General features: G+C 37.7%; 2 protein-coding genes across 46 annotated transcripts in view; both read left to right on the top strand.

Moving 5' to 3' along the window:
• Positions 1-626, top strand: part of CYP20A1 (cytochrome P450 family 20 subfamily A member 1) — a 59,865-nt gene extending 59,239 nt beyond the window's left edge. The window contains exon 14 of the mRNA XM_074340479.1: positions 147-626. Within this exon, the coding sequence (XP_074196580.1) occupies positions 147-150 (4 nt within the window). The 3' untranslated portion in view covers positions 151-626. The remainder of the gene's footprint in view (positions 1-146) is intronic.
• Positions 627-1,985: 1,359 nt separating this feature from the next.
• Positions 1,986-27,441, top strand: part of ABI2 (abl interactor 2) — a 105,162-nt gene continuing 79,706 nt past the window's right edge. For 35 of the 45 annotated variants that reach the window (XM_019726864.2, XM_019726863.2, XM_019726869.2 and 32 more), the window contains exon 1: positions 1,986-2,408. In XM_019726864.2, the coding sequence (XP_019582423.1) occupies positions 2,292-2,408 (117 nt within the window). In that variant the 5' untranslated portion in view covers positions 1,986-2,291. The remainder of the gene's footprint in view (positions 2,409-27,441) is intronic. The other 10 variants (XM_074340713.1, XM_074340700.1, XM_074340699.1 and 7 more) reach the window with 8 other exon arrangements.

The following is a 27,441-nucleotide window of genomic DNA, read 5'->3' on the forward strand; positions in this document are numbered from 1 at the left end:
TTAGAAATATAAATTGGGCTAGACCATCTGATTCAGAAACTCTGGGGTTGGGACCTAGCAATCTGTGTTTTAACAAGCCCTTCAGGTAATTCCAATCCACACTGAAGTGTGAGAACTGACCCAAATTTAACCCTTTGATTTTTCAGATAAGGAAGCTAAGATCCAAAGAAGACAGTCACCAATTTATTGGAGAAAGTACTAGAATCTTCACACAGTGATTCCTGTGAGGAAGAATCATCCCTCAGGGAGATTTGTTTATTGGGGTAATTGCTAAGCAGGATTGAAAGCTTGCTAGGTGTGAATGGGGGAAGAGTGTCTATCATTTAACTCACCTGCTGGCCTCCTTACAGTTCAACAGCAGCCTTTTGATCCATTGAAGTTTATTCTGAAAGAAAAGTTTGCTTGATCTAATGTTTCATTCACTTGATTATTCATAAGTGTCTTATTCCCTGAAGCAAATTTATGTGCCATTTAAGTACCCCATTCCATCACTACTGCTCTCTAATGAATCTCTGGAGACGGACACTGTAGCTTTCATTTTTAACAAGCTCCCCACAACTGAAGTTTGAGAACCACTAATACAGAAGATGTTTAAAGTGGTTAAGAATAAAACTAGTTGGACTGGATCAACATTTTCATTGTCTTTTAATTTGGGTTCCATGGTGGAAACTCAAAACAATTTGCTAATGTTCATCATAAAGCCAATACAACACCAACATCATAGATTCCTCCAGAAATTTGTAACGATATGGCATTAAAATGATTTTTTTGCTATACAGAGGATGCTAAAAAAAAATGTATACACGTTTTAAGAAGGGTAAACTATTAAAATTGTAATAATACCGATAACAAAAGATGAATACAAGTCACATTTGACTTCTGCTGTTACAAGAGGTGCTCAAAGTGGTTACCATCAGCATCCAGACACTTCTGATTGCAGCGAACTACTGCTTCAGCAATGTTGACCAAAGTGTCCACTTGTATACATTTTTTTTGGCACCCCCCCAGTAGTTTCCTTACCATATGGGAAAAAATGAGGGAATTACTGTAGAGGGAACAAGAGATCACAAAAGCATGAACAAGAGTTAAAATAATGGATCCTGTTCTAAACTACAACTGTAGTCAACCTTGACTTTCCACAGTACAGATAAAGGTCATGGACTTTATAATATCTCAGCAGTTGTCAAGAATTTTGTGTTTTTAGGATTACAACTCGTGGAGTAACTGGATTTGGGGAAAAAGATACAGCATCTGGTAAATAAGTACAGAATAACGGCAAGATCAAAATGGTCTACCTCGAATTTTTGTAGCATTTAACGTTTTCTAAGGTGCTTTCACATCAACTTATTTTATCCATGTGATAGTACTGTGAGGAATAAAACTAGTACTAGTAAAACCGTTTTCAAAACTTTACTGATTCCAAAAAAAAACCATAAAACGAAGTTGACAGAACCAGAGAAATGACAGAAAAGGTTGTCAGTGAGGAAGAGAGTCAGAGAGGGCAAGCACAAAAAGCTGAGGTCCAGCGGTGGGGCAAATGAGAACAGAACAGAGGCTAACCTGGCCGGGGACAGCAGCTTTAGGGGGCAAATAAATGCACAAAAAGTCGAAGTGCAGGAAATTTGGGACAACGAATTTGGAATTTATCTGTCCCAAATAGGATGGATGAGGTCAAAAGATGAAGATAAAAATGAAAAGTAAGGCGGCGCTTAAAGGTGCATGGAAGTTTTGTAGGCTGACATTATCCCTCAGGCCGATGACCACGGCATTGGCCCCCAGATTGAGGATAACACCCAGGGGAATCGCGGAGAGCGCTGGCGAGAAGAAGGCGGGGCCGGTAGCGCGTTCACGCCGGACTAACAAAGGCCGCCGGGGGTACTTCCCAAGCTACTCAACCTGTGGGGGCCGAAGGGTTAACCGCGCGCCCGACTCCCGCGCGCATCCCGGCCCCCACTCCCGTCGTCGCTAGGAAACGCCGGAAGTGGGGGAGGGGCGGGCGGAGCGGCCGAGGGTGGGAATCTTTTTCAGGCGCCCGGGGGCGGAGAAAGGGGAGCGCGCGTGCGCGCGCCCGGCCGGCTGTCGCCGCGGTGACCGTCCTCGGAGTCCGTCGGCTCGCGCCCCGCCCCCGTTCCTGCTGCCCCCTCCCCTGTCGCGCGCGGGGGGGTTTCTCGCTCCTCCCGAGTTGCCTCGGTCTTCTCTGCTCCTCCTCTCCGAGTCTTGGGTTTCCCTGGCGCTGCTGCCGCTGGTACCTCTGCGGTCTGTATGAGGAGGAGGAGGAGGAGGATGTGAAGATGGCGGAGCTGCAGATGCTGCTGGAGGAGGAAATCCCGGGGGGCCGCCGGGCCCTCTTCGACAGTTACACGAATCTGGAGCGGGTGGCCGATTACTGCGAGAACAACTACATCCAGGTGCGACGCATCTCCTGGCCCGAGCGCGCGGGGCCGCGGGGTGGTGAGTGGCGCGCGGGGGATCCCCGGGCCGGGGACCGCGCGCCTGGGGGCGTAGAGCTGCGGGGCCGAGGCCGCGGCGGGGACACGGCCCAGCTGAGCCCGCGGTTGGGGCGAGGAGCAGGGTAGGAGCTGGGGCTGGTGAATGGGTGAGAATCCTCTGACTGGATGAAATTCTAGCTTTAAAACATTTTTAAAAGCCATGAATTAGTCCTCGGTGCGGTGTTTGTGTGGTGTCCCTACCTCTTCACTTCTGCCCTCGGTCGCCCCCGCACTTTGTGCCATTCAATGTTCGGGATGGCGGAGGAGGCGGAGAGTGGCATTTTCTATTAGACGGAATCCTGCTCCCCTAAAAGGCAGGATTGTGGGGCGATTGATGGGTCATCCCCTTCCCCCAAGCTTTGGAAGATATTTAAGGGGCTATGTTGCTGCAAAGTAAAGTGCTTCAGTTTTCTATTCATATGAATACCCCAAGAGACCTTTTTTTTTTTGCTTGCTTGCTTGTGTTTTAGGTTCTAACCCTTGATATAGCAGAACAGTTGTCTCTCGGAAGTTATTGCTGTTTTCCTCCTTTGGAGAATGAGAAGCTGCATGATAAACTTCCCTCGCCCCATCCCATTAGAATAGGTAATTTATTTTCCTGTGGGAAAAAGAATTGTGACGATTTTTCAGAGAAAATTAGGAAACGATCCTCATGGTTTAATTTTTCCCCTGATGGTTGGTTTGGCACCGGGACTCATATGGTAGCGTTGTGTGTGTATGTGTGGAGGTGGGGGATAAAGGGGGAGATGAGATTCAACTGCTCCTAGATGAAGCAAAGATTCTGTGGATTTAACAACAACAGCAAAAATCCTTTAAAAATTATTTGAAAGAATAGGTTAAAACGCACAGTTTGCAAATTCAGCATCTTTTGTTTTCTTTATGGCGGACTCTGAATCACATTTTTTCCCTTCCCATTTAAATCCTCTTGGGATAAAGGTGGAAATAGAAGAAGTATGTTAAATTGTTCCTTCACTATGGTCTTTTTTTTCCGGCTCCCGTATCTCCAGGCATCCTCCTTAACATCAGCTATATTGGGAAGCATTCTCAAGTCTTAGTGTAAACTGAAAAATAGGTGTTAAAATTTATAGTTTCATAAATTTTGTAAGGGCCACGTGGTTAATCAGGGATGGTATTGTGAGATTTTACTTGATTAGACATATACTGAACTCTATATTATCTTGTAGGGAATGTTTATATTGGAGAATGAACCAGCTGTGATCCAAGGCTTCTCTCTTCAAGGAGGCAGTTGAAAGTATGGCTAGTAGGAAAAGAAAGAATATGTCTTGGGTCAGAGATATAATCAAAAATACAGTTGTCCATATTTTTAGGGTGCGCTTCTGATACTGAATAGGGTAGGAGAGATTCAAAGATTCAGTTGCTCTGTTTTCCACTAAATGTATTCCAAAGCCTCCTGTGGCCTGGCACTGTGTCAAGGGTTGGTGATGCACACCTAGTATCTACAGAATTCCATAGTGCAGTTAGTAGGAGGGGCTGCTGGGAGAGCAGATGAATACCATATAGTGTGTCGATTTATGCTATAATGGACTGCCAGTGGGAAGAAGGACTGAAGGAAGCTATGCTATCTCAGGGAATTCACATTCTCTAGGAGAGGCAAATCTAAAGGGTTGAAGTGGTAATTGCATTGCCTCATGCAGCATATTATTACAAAGAGTTAAAGGTCAGAAGAGAAACAGGGTGGAAAAGTGATTGGCTTGCACTTATTACCAGTAAGAAAAGAAACAGATTCGTCTCCCCTTGAAAGATAATTTTTATTGTAATTTCAAGGTATCGTTCCCCTTAGATTACAGTTGTTACGTAAAGGTGAAAGTACATGGGTTAATAAAGCTGACAGGTTCAAGGGATCAGTGATTGTCTTTTTATATATTTTATACATTTTTTCCAGCTGAAAAGAGAATGTTACTGCCACCATTATGTGTCTTGCAGTGGGACTCAAAATTTAGTGTGGTGGCATTTTAAAATTCAAAGTATGAATATTGATTAATAGAAACGGATTTGGATTTTAAAATATTTCTTCAATTTAGCATCTACAATAGATTTTACATTATTATCTCTTATCATCTATTTTAGGATCTAGTGGGTATATTATTGATATTCTCTTCCCAGATGACAGTTCTTATATGATTTGTTTGTAGTAAAGTTGATAAATAGAACATGATGATTGTGATTTGTGCTGACCCAGCTGCACATTTGGATATCTTTCCTTGTAACCTAAAGAACTGACTAACTGGGGTTTTAAGGCTGCCTTTGACCCTGCAATTGCTGCCTTTGACCCTGCAATAGATGAAAGTTAATTGGTGGGATCGGTGACCAAATGGTCAATTTAGCCTTATTATAATTTCATGCCATAACCACTACCTCAAGTTAACTAACCAAACACTCGTTTTATTTTGTGGAAATGTAATTTATGCTTGTAAAGCAGAAAAAGGACAAATCTGCTCATATGTAACAAAAGGTAAGGTTCTTTGCTTAGTGTTTATAAATAGCTGGTTTTATGCATAAGAATATCCAAAAATATAAGATAAATAAGAATACATGTGAATTATATTGTGTGAAATTGAGCAAAGGAGGGCAAATGATTGCATGGTCCTTTTGAAAATAATTGTGCTGTTTAAATTGTTTCTATCTTATAAAAATATCCTTCAGATACATTATCAGCATTAGGAATAGTTAGATATTGCCTACGAACATGCACACAAAATCTACAAGTAGAGCAGAGCAGGGTTGTAAGTAGTAGTTTTCCAGGTTACTAATGCAGTTAACATCAGAAATTTAAAAACCATCTTTGGTAAAACTTTAGATGATTTTTGTTTTATTACTTCAACCTCTAGAGAAAATGGTAGTCAAAGTATTTTTTCTAAAATGTGATGATAAAAAGTTATAACTACAATTTTTGATATTTACCCAATTGATTTTCTTTATTTTTTGCCTGTAAAAAAGAACTTAGTAATTGTTAAGGATTTTTAAAAATAATTTTTAATTTTTTAATTACAGTTGACATACAATATTATATTAGTTTCAGGAGGAAAATATAGTGATTAGACATTTATATAACTTATGCAGTAAACACCTCAATAGATCTAGTACCCATCTGACACGATGCATAGTTAATACAACATTATTGACTATATTCTCTATGCTATACTTTACATCACCATGACTAATGTGTACCTTTTAATCCCTTTGCCCCCTTCATCTATTACCCCAACCCCCTCCCATTTGGCAACCATCAAAATGTTCTCTATATCTATGTTTGTTTGTTTTGTTTATTTTCTTTAGATTTCACATATAAGTGAAATCATATGGTATTTGTCTCTCTCTGACTTATTTCATTCAGCATAATACCCTCTAGATCCATCCATATTGTTGTAGATGACAAGATTTCATTCTTTTTAATGGCTGAGTAATGTTCTGTTGTATATATGTACCATTTCTTTATCCATTCATCTATTGGCAGACAGTTAGGTTGCTTTCATGTCTTGGCCACAGTATAAATAATGCTGCAATGAACATGGATACATAAGTCTTTTTGTGTTAGTGTTTTGGGTTTCTTCAAATAATCAGAAGTGGGATTACTGGGTCCTTCTTTGTCTCTTGTTATAGTCTCTGACTTAAAGTCTATTTTGTCTGGTATAAATATTGCTACCCCAGCTTTTTGATTGATTGTGCCTATTTTCATGAAATATCTTTTCCATTCTTTTACTTTCAGTCTGTGTGTGGTTTTTGTTTTGTTTTGTTTTGTTTTGTTTTTTGTTTTTATTGGGAAACAGCCATGGTCATTGGTTACATATTGCTTTCATGCTACAGTGGCATAGTTGACTTTTAAGGAGGGCTTAGCTCACAGTGGCCCATGTGGGGATTGAACTGGCAACCTTGGTATTAGCAGCACCACACTCCAACCAACTGAGTCAACCGGTCACCCCTGTGTATGTCTTCTGATCTGAAGAGAGTCTTTTGTAGGCAGCATATGTAAGGGTCTTGTTTTCTTATCTGTTCAGCCATTCTATCTATTGGAGAATTTAATCCACTTACACTTAAAGTAATGTTTGATAGACATATAGTTATTTCCATTTTATTATTCATATTTTTTATCTTTTTTGGTTGGTAGTGACGAACTCCTTTAGCTTTTCCTTGTCTAGGAATCTCTATATCTGTCCTTTGATTGTAAATTATAGCTTTGATGAGTAGAGTAATCTTGGTTGTAGGTCATTGCTTTTCATCACTTTGTTGAGAAAACAGCTGGCAGTCTTATGGTAACTAACTGCTTGTCTGTTGCTACTTTTAAGATTCTCTCTTTGTCAGGAGGGGGGTTGACACTGTGAGGGATGTAAATGATAAATGTCTAACTATTACATTGTTTTGTGCACCTGAAACTAAAAAAAAAAAAAAAAATTGAAAAAAAAACATGCTCTCTTTGTCATTAATCTTTGGCACTTTAATTATGATGTGTCTTGTTGTGGGCCTTTTTGGGTTCATCTTGTTTAGGACTCTCTGTGCTTCATGGGCTTGTATGACTATTTCCTCTGCCAGGTTAGAGAAGTTTTGCATCATCATTTATTTCTTCAAATAGGATTTCAATTCCTTGCTGTCTCTTCTCCTCCTGGTTTCTCTATGATGTGAATGTTGGTATTACTTGATGTTGTTCAGAGGCCTCAGTTTTTTAATTTTTTTCTTTTTGTGTTCTGATTGAGTGTTTTCTGCTACATTACCTTTCAAGTCACTGATTTGATCCTCTGCTTCATCTAATCTGTTGATTCCCTCTAATGTATTCTTCATTTCTGACTGGTTCCTTTTTGTGTTTTCTATTTCCATTTTTACATTTTCTGTCTCTTTGTTGAAGTTCTCCCTGAGATCATTGAACATCCTTATAATCAGTGTTTTGAACTCTGCATCTGGTACATTGCTTATCTCTATTTTGTTTAGCTTTTTTCTGGAGCTTTATTCTGATCTTTCATTTGGGACATGTTTCTTTGTCTACTCATTTTGGCTACCTTCCTGTGTTTGTTTCTATGTGTTAGGTAGGGCTGCTATATCTCCCAGTCTTATCAGAGAGGCCTTATGTAGTAAGTGTTCTGTGACGCCCAGTGGCACGTCTGTCTGGGCACCATTGCTGGGTGCTTCCAGTGTGCTCCTTGTGTGGGTTGTGTGTACCTCCTGTTGTAGCTAAGCCTTGGATGCTGTTTGGACATCAATGGGAGGGATTAACCCTCAAGCTGATTGGTTGTGAGTACTGGTTGTGACTATAGTGGAGGAGCTGTTGTGTAGGGGCTGACCCTGTGGAGTAGGACTCGCGTTAGCAGGGTTCTGGTGCCTGCCCAGTCTGTTATTTGGGTGTGTCCTTTGTGGAGGTGTTCAGGGGGTGCTCTGGTCTGGTCTCAAGCTGGCCACCAGGTATGTTGGTTCTGAGGCCTTTTGGGAGGGGCTCTGTTGCAGACCAAGGTCAGCTGCTTCCTGTGCTCTGCCCAGCCACTTAGTGTGAGCTATAAAGTCATCTGCAGATGGTTGGCCCTGTGCTGGGCTTGGAGATGCCTGGGAAAGGCTAAGCTGTGAACTAAGGCTGGCTGCCACTAGTGCTGGCCTTTGGGTTGCTTAGCAAGAGGTACAGGGCATGCTATGGCCAGATGCTCCTTGTTTAGTGTTTGTGAACCTCTTTTTAAAAATTAGTTTTCTTTATTAGTTACAAAGCAATGTAATAGTTAGACATTTACACCCCTCACTAAGTGATAACCCTCTAATCTTTCTGACATTGTATATTGCTGTTATAATACCATTGACTACATTCCCTATACTATACTATGTAATATATATGTACCTTATGTGTGTATATGTATGTATATATATTTAATTATGGTTGACATTCAGTATTATTCTACTTCAACTTCAGGTGTATAATGCAGTGGTCAGGCATCTGCACAGTCTATGAAGTGATCCCTGTGATAAGTCCAGTACCCATCTGGCACCCTACATAGTCTTTACAACATTATTGATTATATTCCCCATACTGTATTTCATATCCCCATGACTATATTGTGACTACCAATTTGTACTTTCTAATCCCTTCATCTTCTTCCCCATTCCTACCCCCCTCCCATCTAGCAGCCATCAAATTTTTTTCCTTATATCTGAGTCTATTTCTGTTTTGTTTATTTTGTGTTTTAAATTCTACATATAAGTGAGATCATGTGGTATTTTTCTTATTTTACTTAGTATAATATTCTCTACGTCCATCCATGTTGTTGCAAATGGTAAGATTTCATTTTTTATGGCCGAGTCATACTCCATTGTATAAGTTACCACAGCTTCTTTATCCAGTTGTCTATCGATGGGCATTTCAGTTGTTTCCATACCTTGGTTATTGTGAATAGTGCTACAATGAACATTGGGGTGCATATATTTTTTCGTATTAGTGCTTTGGAATTCTTTGGATAGATACCCGGAAGTGGAATTGCTTGGTCATAAGGTAGTTCCATTTTCAATTTTTTGAGGACCCTCCATACTGTTTTCCATAGTGACTGCACCAATCTGTAATCCCACCAACAGTGCATGAGGGTTCCCTTTTCCACATCCTTGCCAACACTTGTTCTTTGTTGATTTATTGATGATAGCCATTCTGACAGGAGTGAGATGGTATCTCATTGTGGTTTTTATTTGCATTTCTCTAATGAGTAGTGATGTCGAGCGTGTTTTCACATGTCCGTTGGCCGTCTGTATGTCCTCTTTAGAAAAATGTCTCTTCATGTCCTCTACCCATTTTTTAATTGGGATGTTTGTTTTTTTGGTATTGACGTGTATGACTTTTTTATACATTTTGGATATTAACCCCTTGTCAGATGTTTCATTGGCAAATATCTTCTCCCATTCAGTGGGATGTATTTTTGTTTTATTGATGGTTTCCTTTGCTGTGAAAAAAATCTTTAGTTTGATGTAGTCGCACATGTTTATTTTTTCTTTTGTTTCCCTTTCAGTAGGAGATATATTATTTAAAATATTATTAATGATAATGTCTGTGAATTTACTTTCTATATTTTCTACTAGTAGTTTATGATTTTGGGTCTTACATTTACATCTTTAATCTGTTTTGAATTTATTCTTTTATATGGTGTCAGAAGGTGGTCCAGTTTCATTTTTCTACATGTATCTGTCCAGTTTTCCCAGCACCATTTATTAAATATACTGTTTTTACCCCAGTGTAAATTCTTGCTTTCGTTGTTGTAGATTAAATGACTATATAGGCATAGATTTATTTCTGGGTACTGTATTCTGTTCCATTGATCTATGTGTTTGTCTTTATGCCAATCCATGCTGTTTTGATTACTATAGTCTTGTAGTATGATTTGATGTGAGGTAGCATGATACCTCTTACTTTGTTCTTATTTCTCGGGATTGCTGTGGCTATTCAGTGTCTTTTATGGTTCCATATAAATTTTAGGATTATTTGTTCTAGTTCTGTGAAAATTGTCATTGGTAATTTGATAGGGATTGTGTTGAATCTATATATTGCCTTAGGCAGTATGGACATTTTAACTATATTAATTCTTCCTACTCATGAGCATGGTATATGTTTCCATTTATTTGTATCTTCTTTAATTTCTCTCTTCAGTGTCTTATAATTTTCTGAGTACAGGTCTTTTACTTCCTTGGTTAAATTTGTTCCTAAGTATTTTATTGTTTTTGAAGTAATTGTGAATGGGAATGTTTTCTTAGTTTCTCCTTCTGATAGTTTGTTATTGGTGTATACAACTGCAACTTATTTCTGAATATTAATTTTATATCCTGTTGCTTTACTAAAGTCATGTATCAGTTCTGATAGTTTTTTGGTGGAATCTTTGGGGTTCACTATATATAGTATGTCATCTGCAAATAATTACAATTTTAGTTCGTACTTTTCAATTTGAGTCCCTTTTATATCTTTTGTTCTTGTCTGATTGCTGTGGCTAGAACTTCCAGTACTATGTTAAATAAAAGTGGTGAAAGTGGGCAACCTTGTCTTGTTCCTGATCTTAAAGGAATTCTTTTAGCTTTTACCCATTGAGTATAATGTTAGCTGTGGGTTTATCATATATGGCTTTTATTATATTGAGATATGATCCCTCTATTTCTACTTTGCTAAGAGTTTTTATCATAAATGGATGTTGGGTTTTGTTACATGCTTTTTCTGCATCTATTGATATGACCATATAATTTTTAGTTTTCATTTTGTTAATGTGCATCATGTTAGTTGATTTGTGGATAATGAACCAACCTTGCATACCAGGTGTATGATTTTTTTAGTGTATTGCTGAATTTGGTTTGCTAATGTTTTGTTGAGGATTTTTTGCATCTATGTTCATTAGGGATATTGGCATATAGTTTTCTCTTTTGTAATGTCTTTGTCTGGTGTTGGGATCGGTAAAATAGTGGCCTCATAAAATGAACTTGGGAGCCTTCCCTCCTTCTGGATTTTTTGGAATAATTTGAGGAGAATAGGTATCAATTCTTTTTTGAATATTTGGTCAGTTTCAAGCCATCTGGTCCAGGACTTTTGTTTGTTCGGAGCTTGTTTGCTGATTCAGTTTCGTTGATAGTAATCCATCTGTTCAGATTTTTTGTTCTTTCTTGATTCAGCCTTGGGAGATAGGAATTTATTCAATTTTTCCAGATTGTCTAATTTGTTGGCATATAGTTGCTTGTACTATTTTCTTAATTGTTTTCTTTTGTATTTCTTTGGTGTCTGTTGTCACTTCTCCTTTTTCATTTATGATGTTATTAGTATGGGTCCTCTTTTTCTTAATGAGTCTAGCTAAAGGTTTGTCAATTTTGTTTATTTTTTCAAAAAATCAGCTCCTGGTTTCATCGATCTTTTGAATTGTTTTTTGGGGTCTCTATTTCATTTATTTCTGCTCTGATCTTTATTATTTCCTTCCTTGTACTCGGGGTTTATTTTCTTGTTATTTTCCTAATTCCCTTAGGTGTAAAGGTAGACTGTTGACTTGAGATTTTTGTTTCTTTCAGTAGGCCTGAATTGCTGTGAATTTCCCTCTTAGGACTGCTTTCACTGCATCCTGTAGATTTTTGAGTTGTTGTGTTTTCATTTTTGTTTGTCTCAAAGTATCTTGATTTCTTCCTTGAGTTCATTGTTGACCCATTCATTATTTAGTAGCATGTTATTCAGTCTCCATGTGTTCGTGTGTTTTCCAGTTTTCTTGTAGTTGATTTCTGATTTCATAGTACCGTGGTCAAAGAAGATGCTTGATATGATTTCAATCTTCTTAAATTTTGGACACTTGTTTTGTGGTCTGCCATGTAGTCTATCTTGGAAAATGTTCCAGGTGCACTTGAAAAGAATTTATATTCTGCTGCTTTGGGGTGAAACGCTCAGTGAATATCGATGAAATCCAACCGGTCTAAGTCATTTAAGGCCTCTGTTTAGAGGATCTGTCCATTGGTGTCAGTGGGGTGTTGAAGTCCCCTGCTATGATTGTGATACTGTCGATCTCTCTCTTTATGTTGGTTAATATCTGTTTTATATATTTAGGTGCTCTTGTGTTGGGTGCATAAATGTTCACTAGGGTTATGTTCTCTTGTTGGATTGATCCCTTTATTATTATGTAATTCTCTTCTTTGTCTTTTATTATAGCCTTCATTTTAAGTCTGTTTTGTCTGATATAAGTATTGCTGCCCCAGCTTTTTTCACGTTTCCATTTGCATGAAATATCTTATTACATCCCTTTAGTTTCAGTCTCTGTGTGTCTTTTGATCTGAGGTGGGTTTTAGGGTTTGTGAACCTTTGAGAGGTTTTAGGAAAGTCCACAGCATGAGCCAAGACAGGCTGTTTGTTTGAAAAAGTCCCTCGAAGGGGCTTGGGTGGGCCTGCAAGTTGGGTGGGGTCTCAGGGAATCACTAGGACAGGGTGGACAGTGTTAGCTAGGTTGATTGAGACTTAGGTATGGTGCCCACCTGATGGGAGGGCTCAACAAGGAACAGTGGCTTCTACCAGTACTTCTATCTGGGAGAAAGCTGCCCCTCTAGCCCTCAACTTGGAGGCAGACAATTCAGTTCCTCCCTGTATTTCCTTGGTACCTTTTGAGCTGCTGGTCCAGTGCTGGAGTCCAGAGTGAGTGAGTCCGTCAGCAAGTGAGTTAGTCAGTGAGTGAGTCCATGCACAGGCCGTGTAAGAGAAAGGCCTTGGACTGCAGCATCCTTCCCTCTCACTGAGGCACAATTTCTTTTGGCTTTCATAGCTAGAAGTATGGGGACTTCTCTTCCAGGCACTGGAACACTGGGCTGGCGAGCCTAGTACGGGGTTGGGACCCCTTGCTTATAACCTCCTCAGCTTCTCATCTTTGCAACCAAGATAGCCCTCCCAGTTTTTAACCACCACACTTAGGTGCAGGACCAGCCCATTCTGTGTCTCTCCCCTCCTATCCATCTTGAGGTGGCTTCTTCTATATATTTTTAGTTATAGGATTTCTGTTCTGCTAGACTTTATGCGATTCTCAATGATGGGTGTTCTGTACTTTAGTTGTAATTTTGAGGTGGTCAGAGGAGGAGGTGAGCACAGTGTTTACTGTTAAGGATTTTGAGACACATGTAAGATTTGTGTTTCATTTCTTTATTAATGTGAACATTGATGCCTAATCTGGACTTGTGCAGAACTTTTTACAAAATGTTTTGATTAACTTAGAATCTATATTTTTAAAGACAGAATTTTATAATATGAGTTACTTTAATATTTTGATACATGAAATAAGTTTATAGTTATTTTCTTTAAGTAACTCTGAAAAACCAAGTTGTTTGTATTTACATTTTTTCCTAAATTAGATAAAAGAAAGTTACTGCTTTTGTGAATGATAATTCACATAGATACCTAGTCCATTGTCCATTGTTTGAATTAAGTGCAGAATCAGCCAGTAACATAAATTAGCTCAGAAGAACAGAAATTGAATTTACTTTGGTGTTTTACCTGAATTACTTCTCTTGCTTTTGGATAATAGGAAAGATATCATTAATAGTGCTCATTTGTTTTTCTTTCTATTAACAGAGATATTCCCAGAATTCATTAAAAATTGCATGAAAAGTTTGTAAGGAGATAATAGAATTCATAGCTTGTTACCAGTCAGTTTTATAAAACATAATACTGAAATGATATAAAGATTTAAAATTTTTATTTAATAAAAGCCATACAATGCGTGATCATTATTGAAAAATTATTAGAAAATATTAATAGGTGTTAAGGAAGAAAGCTAAAATTGTCTAATTATTTTTAACATATAGCTGGTATTTATACTTTTAAATCTTTTTGATATACACGACTATACAGTATATCACTTTTTTCCCCCCAAAATAGGTTCATGTTATCTCTATACCTTGCAGGAAAAAAAACAAAACAAAAACTTTTAATGGTGCTAGGCTTGACTTTGTTTTTTTATGGATGTCATCGTGTATACGATGAGGTTTGTATCTCATCGTGTATACGATGAGAGGAGGTTTGTGTTTGTGTGTTTGTTCTCACAAATAGAGGAATTTCAAAAGTACCTATGAATAGAATGACAAAGGAGAGAAAGGACATTTGAGAGTAGAAATTTGAGGATTGACATTTACATTCTTTCTAATGACTTTTGTCTTTTACCTCTGCAGAGAGTGGTGAACTGCATAGGTGGACATCAGGCTGAATTAGGGAGACTGAATTTGCTTAGATTGAATGGTGATTTAACTTACCAGGATTTAATCAAGGTTTGTTTATCATCTTCAAAGAAACCAGTCCTGACTGTGCAGCAGACATTTGGTGATTGGATTTTCAGTGAAAAAGATAACCTAGTCATCACCAAGACCTTTGACAAGATTGCAAACATAGACTAAATCATATTCTGAGCCCCTTATCTTTATAATTGAAAAAAAAATTTAGTTGAATTTTAAAGTTATAATTTGATTTTAAAAATAATTTTCATAACTTTGTTATCTATGTGCTTCCTACACATGTACTTCATTTCCTAGATATTTAATTGGTCTCTTAATTTCCTTTATTGATCCAAGGGCTTAAACTGCGTTTCACTTTTTGCCCTACCTTGAAGAGCTTTTTGATAGGAAATTGCCCTTTAGTCAAACAATTCATAAACATTTTTATTTTGTCTTTTTACCTTGGTATGATTAACGTATGAATGTGTGGTAGGTTTGCTTCATTCAGGGGCTGGTTGAATGTTTGTGGGACTTACTAGTAGATTGGCTTCATGAAGTAGCCTGTGGGACCACACTTACTTTGAATTTTTCATTCACTTTGTATTCCTTCTCCACATACATACGTGTTTCACTGGAAATAAGACCTGCCTGGACCATCAGCTCTAATGCGTGTTTTGGAGCAAAAATTAATATAAGACTCGGTCTTATTTTAATATAAGACCAGGTCTTATGTAATGTAATACTGTATTTCCCTGAAAATGAGACCTAGCCGGACGATCAACTCTAATGTGTCTTTTGGAGCAAAAATTAAAGACACATTAGAGCTGATGGTCCAGTTAGGTCTTATTTTTGGGAAACATGGTACAAAGCTTCTAGAGGCTAGGGCTGTAACTAAAACTTTTTAATATCCTTCCATTAGGCACATTATGTACATGTGTAGGGAAGATGTTGGGGAAAATTTGCCTTCATTGGCTGATGTGAGCTTTTGTCTGTTAGTTTTTGTTCCCCCACATGAGAGACTAGAGACTGCACGTGAGATATTGGTTATCTTTGTCTGTTAGTTTTTGTTCCTCTGTTTCCCCACATGAGAGACTGCGTGTGAGGTTCCCTCCCGTGAGAGACTATATGTGAGATATTGATTAGTTTAGGGTTAAGAAAATTTCTCCCTTGTCTGGTTCCCAGAAGGAGAGAGATGGGAGGATGTTGCTGTCTGTCTGTTTTGCCCGCATCAGCAGATGAGGTGAAGTAACTAAGTTACATCAGGATGACGTGACAGGCACGTTGCCAGGCTTTGAAAGGCCTTGGGGGATGGTCCCAGACGAGAACAGCAGGTGTTGCTTGTCAGAATGAACTGGCGCTTCAGCCGGATTAGCAATATTCTTATCACAGTAACTGCCGGACCCTCCTGGAACTGGCCATTCCCGAAGGGGGAGGCAGGAACAAGGAGCTTGGCTCTAGGGTACATCTGAAAAATATATAAGACAAACCTCAGTTGGTAGTGTAATTTTTCATAAGTTTGTCATTTGTCATTGGTGATTTTTCATCATTCTAACGTTTTGGAAACTTCCAGCAATATGCAGTTTACAACACCAGGAGACACCCTGACTTCCAGCTGCCGTTGACGTGGTGAGAGGTCTCGCTGGTTCCCGACCTCTCCAGTGTTGTTCCCCTCGGTTAGCCTTCTTGAGAAATGTTATCATTTTAGAAACTTGTGTGCCACATGGAGCATCGGGAGACGCCCTAGCTTCCAGCAGCAACAGCAGCAGCAATTGCAACAGCAGCAGCATTCTGGGGAACTAGCAAGCCGCAGTGGGAGACACCTGAGTTTCTCTCAGCTGCAGACCTGGCAAGGTTTTGATTCCTGACTGTTCCAGTGTTGTTTTTCCTATGGTTTGGTGAGCTTTTGGCATCTACTGTAATAGTTACTATCCTATAGAATTTATTATTGCTTTTGGATACTCCTTATTGATGTTATTTGTGTATTTAGCCAAGTGATTTTTGATCAATAGTAAACATATGTTGAGACCTCTTAAACTTATATATATGTATACTCGTTTGACATGAAATTGTTATCAATGTATATAGTTTAGTCTTAACCACGTTTACTTCCTCTCATTAGCACATTCTTTTAAGTGTCTTTGTCTTTTGCTATTGCATATTGCTAAATAAATTCATTAGTCCCACACTCTAGTGTGTCCTCCTCTCTCTTTTCCTTGCTCGTCATTACAACATTTAGTAAAAACTAAGCAGTTGCTGAATGTCAGAAATGTATACTTGAATACACTAGAGACTGCACTGAATGATTTTATAGACTGAGTGTAATTATTTCTAAATTTCTTTTGCAAGTTTTTCCTATTAGATATTGTAAGCAATATTTGAACTCTTAAGTATTAGAGTGCAGCTATTGCAGTCATTATTTTTCAAGGGACAGAATTTTACTTTTTGTTTTTTCTTACATAAGTCATAGACTTTGGTATAAAAGTTTTGGACCACAAAACAGTTTACCTTGAATCATTTACAACCTGGATTTTTTTTTTTTCTCATTTGATTTTTAAAATCAGGTTTATTGGGGTATATATAATACACATAACACAAGCCACCCTTTTTAAGGGTACAGGTCTATGAATTTTGACAAATTTGTAGTTATGTAACCACTGCAATATAAAATTTTCTAGTTTTAGCCAAAGATGAACACAGCTGTATCACACATCATCTTTATTCATTTATAGGTGGACACTAAGCTTGGCTATTGTGAAGAATGTTCTAGTGAATATGGTAGTACAGAAATCTCTTTGAGATAGTGATTTCGTTTTCTTTGGGAAATACCCAGAAGTGGGATTGCTAGATCATATAGTAGTTCTATTTTGAACCTTTTGAGGAACCTCCATCTTGTTTTCTGTAGTGGATATACCAATTTATATTCCCTACAACAGTGCACAAGATTTCCCTTTCTCCACATCTGTGCCAACACTTTTTCCTTTTCGATGATAGTCATTCTAATAGGTATGAGGTGGTATCTCATTGTGGTTTTGATTTGCATTTCCCTGATGATTAGTGATGTTGAGCACCTTTTCATGTACCTGTTGGCCATCTGTATATATTTGGGGAAATGTATATTCAGTTCCTTCGATCATTTTTAAATCTAGTTTTTTTTGCTCTTAACATGTGTGAGCATACATACATATATAGTTACAGAATTTTTTTCTTGTGATGAGAACTTGAAACATCTACTTTTAGCAACTTTCATATATGCAATACTGTATTATTAACTATAGGTGCCATGCTGTATGTTGTATCCCCATGAATTATTTATGTGCTACCGCTTATTGGAACTCTAATTGCTATCTCTTGCCTTTGAATTATAGTGTCATTTGATTACTCTCATCTATAAGGCAGAGATGCAGGAGCACAGTTGAAGGGCCTGTGATATTTTAGCTAGTCTTTCAAGATTTCTAACATGATCATGTGTGCTTTTTCATTTACCTTATTACAGAGACTTATTTTGTATACAGAAAAATGTAAGTGTGAAAAGGAGAGTCACTCTAACTGTTCCAGTGTTTTTATGCCAACACCATGCTCTTTTGATTACTGTGGCCTTGTATAGTTTTATATCAGGTAGCGTGATACCTCCAGCTTTGTTTATCTTTCTCAAGATTGCCATTGCTATTCAGGGTCTTTTATGGTTCCGTATAAATTTTAGTGTAATTCTAGTTCTGAAAAATGCCATTGGTATTTTGATATGGATTGTATTGAGTCTATATATTGCTTTGGGTAGTATTTTAACTATATTCTTTCTATTCATGAGCATGGTATATGTTTTCATTTACTTATATCTTCTTTAATTTCTCTCTTCAACATCTTATAATTTTCTGAATACAGCTCTTTTGCTTTCTTGCTTAAATTTATTCCTGGGTATTTCATTTTTTTGATGTAATTGTAAATGGAATTGTTCTCTTATTTTCTCTTTCTCTTAATTCGTTATTGGTCTTTAAAAATGCAACCAATTTCTGAGTATTTTATATCCTGCTACTTTACTAAACTAATTTATCAGTTCTAAAAGTTTTTTGGCGGAATCATGGTATTTGCAAAAAATGAGTTTTACTTCACCTTTTTCAATTTGGATGCCTTTTATTTTTCTTGTCTGATTGCTATGGCTAGAACTTCCAGTACTATGTTGAATAAAAATAGTGAAAGTGGACATCCTTGTCATTTCCTGATCTTAAGGAGAATGTTTTTAATTTTTCCGCATTGAACATGATGTTAGATGTAGGTTTGTCATATATGACCTGTATTATGTTGAGATATGTTTCTTCTATTCCCACTTTGCTGAGAGTTTTTGTTATAAATGAATGCTGGATTTTGTCCAATGCTTTTTCTGCATCTTGATATCGTAGATTTTTGTGTTTCATTTTGTTTATGTGGTGCATCACATTAATTGATTTGTGGATATTGAACCAGTTTTGAATTCCAGGAATAAATCCCACTTGATTGTGGTGTATCATCGTTTTAATGTGTTGCTGAATTTGGTTTGCTAATATTTCGTTGAGGTCTTTGCATCTATGTTCATCAGGGATATTGACCTGTAGTTTTCTTTTTTTTAAATGTCTTTGTCTGATTTCAGAATCAGGGTAATGGTGGCCTTGTAGAATGAGCTTGGGAACCTTACCTCCCCTTGAATTTTTTGAATAGTTTGAGAAGAATAGGTGTTAATTCTTTTTTGAATGTTTGGTAAAATGCACCTGTGAATCCATCTGGTCCAGGATTTTCATTTGTTGGGAGCTTGTTTATTGATTCAATTTCACTAGTAGCAATCTGTTCAGATTTTCTGGTTTTTCTTGATTCAGTCTTGGAAGATTGTGTGCTTCTAGGAATTTATCCATTTCTTCCAGATTGTTCAATTTGTTGGTGTATAGTTGCTTGTACTTATTTTTTTTGGTATTTGTGGTTTGTTGTCACTACTCTTTCATTTCTGGTTTTGTTTGGGTCCTCTTTGTTTTTTTCTTGATAAGTCTGGTTAAAAGTTTGATAATTTTGTTTATCTTTTTAAAGAACCAGTTCTTGGTTTCATTGATCTTTTGTATTGTTCTTTTAGCCTCGATTTTGTTTATTTACACCCTGATCTGTATTATTTCCTTCCTTGTACTCACTATGGGCTTTGTTTGCTGTTCTTTCTCCAGTTCCCTTCAGTTTAAAGTTAGATTATTTAAGATTTTTCTTGTTTCTTGAGGTCAGCCTACATTGCTGTGGGTTTCCCTCTTAAGACTGCTCTTATTGTGTCCCACAGATTTTGGGTAGTGTTTTCATTTTTGTTTGTCTCAAGATATATTTTGATTTCTTTCTTGATCTCGTCGATCCATTCATTATTTAGTAGCATGTTATTTAGCCTCCATGTGTTTGTGTGTTTCTCAGTTTTTTCTTATAATTGATTTCTAGTTTCATACCATTGTGGTCAGAGAAGACGCTTGAAATGATTTGTCTTCCTAAAATTATTGCGACTTGTTTTGTGGCCTAACATGTGATCTATCTTGGGAAATGTTCCATGTGCATTTGAGAAGAATGTATATTCTGCTGCTTTAGGGTGAAATGCTCTAAAAATATAAATTAAGGCCACTGTTTCCTTGTTGATTTCCTGTCTGGAGGATCTGTCCATTGGTGTCAATGGGATGTTAAAGTCCCCGACTATGATTGTGTTGCTGTCAATCTCTCCCTTTATGTTGGTCAGTATTTTTTTTTTTTTACATATTTAGGTGCTCATATTTTGGGTGAATAGATATTCACTAGGGTCATCCCTCTTGTTGGATTGATCCTTTTATCATTATATAATTGTAGGGAAGATGTTGAGGAAAATTTGCCTTCATTGGCTGATATTAACTTTTGTCTATTAGCTTTTGTCTGTTACTGCATGTGAGGTGGTGGTTAGCTTAGGGTTAAAAGAATTCTTGATCATGGGTTGAAAGAATTCCCCCTTTGGCGAGCAAGGGAGATGTGAGATGAGATTGCTTTTCTGTCCCCCTTTGGTCTCATTCTCCCGAGCAGGGAGATATGAGATGAGGTTGCTTTTCTGTCCCCTTTTGGTCTCATTCTCCCCAGGAGGGGAGATATGATATGAGGTTGCTTTTCTGTCTTTTTTGTCTGTGCTGTGATCAGGGGTTGAGAGAATTTCTCCCTCGTGTCGTTCTCAGCGGGAGAGTTGTAGGAGGATACTGCTTTCGTCTGTTTCTCCCGCATCAGCAGATGAAGTGAAGAGGTAGCTAAGTTATATCAGGATGACGTGACAGGCACATTGCCAGGCCTTGTTGCTTATCCAGATGAATTCGCCCTTTAGCTAGATGGGCAACATTCATATCAGTAACTGCCAGACCCTCCCAGAACTGACCATTCCTGGAGGGGGAGGCAGGAACAAGAAACTTGGCTCTGCGGTACATCTGATAAAATATGTAAGACCTCAGTTGACAGTGTAATTTCGCTATTTGGTTATTTGTCATTGGTGATTCGTCATCATTTCTGATGTTTTGAGGACTTCCAGCAACATGCAGCTTACAACACCAGGGCATGTCCTGACTTCCAGCTGAGGATTTGGTGAGATCTGGCTGGTTCCTGACCTCTCCAGTGTTGTTCCCCACAGTTAGCCTTCTTGAGAACTTGTTAGCATCTTGAAAATTTAACATGCAACTTGCAGCTTACAGCATCAGAAGACACCTTGACTTCTTGCAACAATAGCAACAGCAGCAACATTCTTGGGAACTAACAAACAACTGTGTCAGAAAATGCCTGAGTTTCTCTCAGCTACAGACCTGGCACGGTTTTGATTTATGACTTTCCAGGGCTGTTCTCCCCCGATTTGGTGAGCTTTTGGCATCTACTGTAACAGTTACTATCCTATAGAGCTTATTACTGCTTTTGTATACTCCTTACTGATGTTATTTGTGTATTTAGCCAAGTGATTTTTGATCAGTAGTAAACGTTATGTTTTGACATGACATTGTTACAATGTATATAGTTTTGTCTTAACCACCTTTACTTTCTGGCATTAGCACATTCTATTTATTAATTGCCTTTGTCTTTTGCTATTGCATAATGCTAAATAAATTGATTAGATATTGATGAATAAATCAGTTGCACTGTAGTGTATCTTCCTCTTTATTTTCCCCACTTGTCCTTACAATAATGTTATTCGTCTCCTATTACAGTTTTTATTTTAAAGTCTATTTTATCTGCTATTAAGTATTGCTACCCCAGCATTTTACTTGTTTCCAGTGCGTGAAATATCTTTTCTATCCCTTTTCTGTCAATCTATATGTGTCCTTTGATCTGAGGTGGGTCTGTTGTAGGCAGAATATGCATGGGCCATATTTTCTTAACCGTTTAGCTACCTTTTGTCTTTTGTTTGGAGCATTTAACCCATTTACATTTTAAGTGGTTATTGATAGGTACATAGTTATTTCTATTTTATTATGTTTTTGATCTTTTTTTTTTTTCTTCTTCTTAAAAAAGTCCTTTTAGCATTTCTTGTAGTAGTGGCTTAGTGGTAATGAAGTCCTGGAAAGCTCTTTATCTCTCCTTTAATTTTAAATGACAGCCTTGTTGGGTAGAATAGTCTTGGTTCTAGGTTCCTGTTTTCATCACTTCGAATATTTCCTGCCACTCCCTCTGGCCTGCAAAATTTCTCTTGAGAAATCAGCGGATAGTCTTATGGGAGCTCCCTTGTAGGTAACTAACTGCTTTTGTCTTGCTGCTTTTAAGATTCTTTCTTTGTCTTTAACTTTTGGCATTTTAACACATTGCGTACGGATCACGAGAATCTTCACGAGGGATTTAAACCCTGCCGTATGCAATATGTTAATTATGATGTGTCTTGGTGTGGGCCTGTTTGAGTTCATCTTGTTTTGGATTCTGCACTTCCCGGGCTTGCATGTCTGCTTCTTTTGGCAGGTTAGGCAAGTTTTCAGTCATTATTTCTTCAAATATATTCTCAATCCCTTGCTCCCTTTCTTCTCATTCTGGTACCCCTATGATGCAAATGTTGTTATGTTTGATGTTGTTCCAGAGGTCCCTTAAACTACCTTCATTTTCTTTTTTCTGTTGTTCCAATTGGGTGTTTTCTACTATCTTGTTTTCTGAATTGCTGATTTGATCCTCTTCTTCATCTAATCTGCTGTTGATTTCTTCTAGTGTATTCTTTATTTTAGTTATTGTGTTCTTCACTTCTGACTTTTTTTTATGATTTCTATGTCCTTATTTATGTTTACTGTTTGTTGAAGTTCTCACTAAGTTCCTTAAGCATTCTTAGAACCAATGTTTTAGACTCTGTCTCTAATAGGTTGATTGCCTCCATTTCATTTAGTTCTTTTTTCTGGAATTTTCTCTTTTTTTCATTTGGAACGTGTTTCTTTATTTCCTTATTCTGGCTGCCTGTTTTTGTTTGCTTCTATGTATTAGGTAGATCTCCTATGTCTCTCAGCCTTTGCTGGGTAGCCTTATGTAGGAGGTATCCTATGTGGTCCAGTGACGCAGTCTCCCTGATCACCTGTGTGTGTATTTCAGGAGTGTCTCTTTTGTGTGTTGTGTGTATTCTTTTGTTGTAGTTGAGCCTTGGTTGCTTTTGGTGCATCAGTTGGTGGGATTGACTCAAAGGCTGACTTGCTGTGAAGATTGGCCTTGTCCACAGCATGTGAACTCCATCAGAGGTAGATTTGCCCCAGTGGGCTCTTTTGCCTGTTGAGAACACCCTTTGGGTATGCTGCTTGTGGGGCTAATTGAGTAGTGCTCTGGTGTCATCTGATTCCACCCTCTGGGTGTGTTGTTTATGGTGCTTCTTGGGAAGGGCTTTCCTATAGATCAATTTCAGCCTTGTCTTGTGACATTCCTGTGCTACCTGGTATAAGCTACAAAGCTATATATGGTTGGTTGCTGCCTGTGCTGGACCTGGAGGTATGTGGGGGTGGTCTCACTGTGAACCAGTGCTGGCTATCATCAATATCATGCTTGGAGCAGTTTAGCAAAAGGCCCAGGGCCCTCCTGCTGGTTGCCCATAAGGCTCAGTCGTTGAGAGAGCTCCTTAGGTGTGCAGGCCGGGTTGGTTGACCTCCGGTTGACAGTGCCCCTGACAATGCCTCCAAAGTTGTGATGTCAGGGCTTCCTTGATGTTCTGAGTCGATTCAGAACTTCATTTTTCTTGGTCATTTTGACTTTGGGGAAGAGCCAGAAGTCTCAAGCTGCCAGATCCAGTGAATAAGGTGGAGGAGTATACACAACAATGTTTTTCTTTGACAGAAATCTCCATACCAGAAGCAATGTATGACACTGAGCCTTTCCATTGTGATCACTGAATGCTGCTGCCAAATGCCACCCAACAGAAAGGCAGGGATCTTCAATATGGGAAGCGGCATGTAGAATCTTAGTAACAGTGTGTAACTAGTTTTCAACTTGTTCAGAGCAGTCAGTAGGGTGTGAGCTACGGTTGAGAGAAGGTGTGTTTTAAAGTGTGCTATAAATCATCCTCCATCATGACTGCTCTGTGTCACACATTGCTGCTGGTACGGCAGTTTCTGTCAAATAAAATGTTATGGAGTGTCCTTATTCACTTTATTCACTGGATCTGGCACCATGCGACTTCTGACTCTTCCCCAGTCAAAATGATTCAGGACATCGAAGCAGCCACGACAACTAAACTAAAGACACTCACGAAAGAGGACTTCCTGAACTACTTCAGAAAGTGGCAAGAAGGATGGGATAAGTGTGTTTGAAGTGAGGAAGAGTATTTTGAAAGGGATTAAAGGCAATATGTCTTTCACTGTAATACATGTTTTTTATTTAAACATTCTGCATTGTTTGCTCATACCTCTTATAAGGATTGAGGTGATACTTCTGAAATACTTTAGGTTTATTCTTAACAGACTGTGTATTATATAACAACTATTATGATTCTTAGGTTTCCACCTTGGAAATTGTAGTTGCTTATTTAGTTATTGTATCTTGGTAATGAGTTTTCGGTTTGGCAGTTTGTGTAAGGCCTGACAGTTGTGTCAGAAACATTCATACATAGGAATTATTTTTTGGTAATCTTTTCAGAATTGTGCAACTTGTATGCTTTCTAGATATTTAGAGTTTGGTCTTTAACCAGATGATCATATATTAACATGAAAGAGAAATGATTTGAAAGGAAAAAGGTTTAGTAACTGTATCTTAAGTAAAAATAAATATAATTAAGATTCAGTCTAGTACTTTCAAGTTTATTCATTCCTGATGAGTAATAGTCTCCATGTTAAGCATGACAAGTTCTTTAAAACTCAACTTTTCTTTTAATTGCTATTCTTTTCATTGACATTCTTAATTATAAGTTATGTGTTGACAGGATGATTAACAGTTGTATGTTAGCAGATTTTTGAGCGAAAATTAATTATGGTGAAACCTTAAGTTACTGGAAATGTTCCCTCAATTTTTTTTTTTTTTAAATTAAATTTATTGGGGTGACAATTGTTAGTAAAATTACATAGATTTCAGGTGTACAATTCTGTATTACATCATCTATAAATCCCATTGTGTGTTCATCACCCAGACTCAGTTGTCCTTCCATCACCATATATTCGATCCCCCTTACCCTCATCTCCCACCCCCCACCCCCCGCCCCCCTTACCCTCTGGCAACCACTAAACTATTGTCTGTGTCTATGAGTTTCTGTTTCTCATTTGTTTGTCTTGTTCTTTTGTTGTTTTTGGTTTATATACCACATATCAGTGAAATCGCATGGTTCTCTGCTTTTTCTGTCTGACTTGTTTTGCTCAGCATTACTCTCTCAAGATCCATCCATGTTGTCACAAATGTTCCTATATCATCTTTTCTTACAGCCGAATAGTATTCCATGGTGTATATATACCACAACTTCTTTATCCATTCATCTATCGAAGGACATTTTGGTTGTTTCCATGTCTTGGCCACCGTAAACAAAGCTGCAATGAACATTGGAGCACACGTGTCTTTATCTCTAAATGTTTTCAGATTTTTTGGGTAGATACCCAGAAGAGGGATTGCTGGGTCATATGGCAATTCTATTCGTAATTCTTTGAGAAACCTCCACACTGCCTTCCATAACGGCTGTACCAGTCTGCATTCCCACCAACAGTGTATGAGGGTTCCTTTTTCTCCACAGCCTCTCCAACATTTGTTGCTATTTGTCTTGTTGATGATAGCCATTCTGACTGGGGTGAGGTGATATCTCATTGTGGTTTTGATTTGCATTTCTCTGATGATTAGTGATGTTGAGCATTTTTTCATATGTCTATTTGCCATTTGTATGTCCTCTTTGGAGAAATGTCTCTTCAAGTCCTCTGCCCATTTTTCAATTGGGTTGTTTGTTTTTTTGTTGTTGAGTTGCATGAGTTCCTTGTATATTCTGGATACTAGCCCCTTATCGGAGGCACTGTTTGCAAAAATCTTCTCCCATTCAGTTGGTGGCCTCTTTATTTTGTCAATGGTTTCTTTTGCTGTGCAGAAGCTTTTAAGTTTCATATAGTCCCATTTGTTTATTTTAGCTTTTACTTCCATTGCCTTTGGAGTCAAGTTCATAAAATGCTTCCCTCAATTTTTAAAACTCTACAGTAATTCAGTATCACCCCATCTGGATGAAGTAAATAATTTTTTAGTTTTAATTTTAAAAATGAAAATTAAAGATCTTTTTTTTTTCCTGTAGCATTTGGGAATAAGTTATTGACCTGATTTTCTATCACTGCTACATACTTTAGTGTGTTTTTCTTACAAACAAGGATATTTTCTTAGTTAATCACCAAACAAGGAACAAAACCATAATATTGATATATTTTTACTGTCAAATCTTTATACACCTATTCACTTTTTACTAACTGTTCTAATAATGTACTTTATTAAAAAAGAACCTAATTCAGAAGTATGTTGCACTTAATTGTCATGACTCTTAGTTTCCAACCTTTTTGGAATAGTTCCTTATTTCCTCATCTTTCTTTGGTTTTCATGATCATGATAACTTTTTTGAGGATTGTAGGCAATTATTTTTCTTTTAATAGTGTCCTTCAATGTTTGACCTTTCCTCATGACTGAATTCAAGTTAATTTTTTATAGGAATATTATAGAAATGATGCTTTATTATATTCTTGCTTCCTATCAAGTTGGTCTCGCTTTCAGTTTGTCTCATTACTGATGATACTCAGTTTGATCACTCGATTACAGTTGTGTTGGACAGGTTTCTCCATTGGTGATTTTTCTTGAAATATTTTTCTTTATAATTAATAAATACCTGTGGGACGATACTTTGATACTATGCATATATCCTTTACTTTATTCAACTTTCAGCCCATTTTATTTATTGGGTTATAGTCCATTTTTATCATTACTTACTTGATGCTCTAATTATCCTAGATATGGCCTCTTTATATTATCTATTATGTGGGATGAAAACATTTTTCTTTGATATCAAATATTTGTTTTGTTTTTCAGTGTTTCAAGTAGAGATAAAAAAAATCTTTGTTTAAAATATGCATATGAAGTATTACTAACCAGTTAAGCTGACTTAACCAACCAGTTAAGTCCTGGTGTGTACAGTGGGTATTGTGGGGCTCAGTTATATAGGCATGGAGCGCCCTTGTGATTGATCTTAGCTCTTGCTTCTTGGCCCTCGCCCTGAGAGATCAGACTGATATAGCACGTCCCAAGGCCCCTTTGTAAATGAAATAGGTGTTTCCCGTAAATCACATTGTTTAGCATAACTATCTGATGTGGCCCTAGGCATCAGGTGCACAGAGATACTTTCTTTTACCAGGAAGGTGTTTTAAGGACTTACATCTTTCCTTCCAGGATCTGACCAAGGGCCAGTCCTTTTTTGGAATGTGCAGGATTTGAACACTGTAAGCCTGCTGCACAGTTGGTTACCTTCAATAAATATGAAATAAGTGTCTTTAAGGAAGAAAAAGAGTCTCTCTTTTGAATTATTTGCAGTACTAATGTACTTCAGGGAGAAGTGACTTGATTTAGATACTTGTGAGATTCCAAAATGGACTATAATTTAGGGAAATTTTTGGAATAAGTGTAATAAAATAGAAAGAGGAGACTCCTGCTTGGGACAGATACTGTTCCAGCCACTTTGATATCCTAAGTAGCAGGGAACAGTAGTAAACATCACAGTGTCACAGAAGTTATGCCTATGTCATATTTGTATGTACTTAGGCTTAGTTTACTGTATGTAGTTGTATTCCATAATGTGGATTACTTCTTGATTTTTGTTTTTTAAATATTATAGCCATGTTGGTTT

This window comes from Rhinolophus sinicus, linkage group LG01, assembly GCF_036562045.2.
Source record: "Rhinolophus sinicus isolate RSC01 linkage group LG01, ASM3656204v1, whole genome shotgun sequence".
NCBI classification, from domain to species: domain Eukaryota; kingdom Metazoa; phylum Chordata; class Mammalia; order Chiroptera; family Rhinolophidae; genus Rhinolophus; species Rhinolophus sinicus.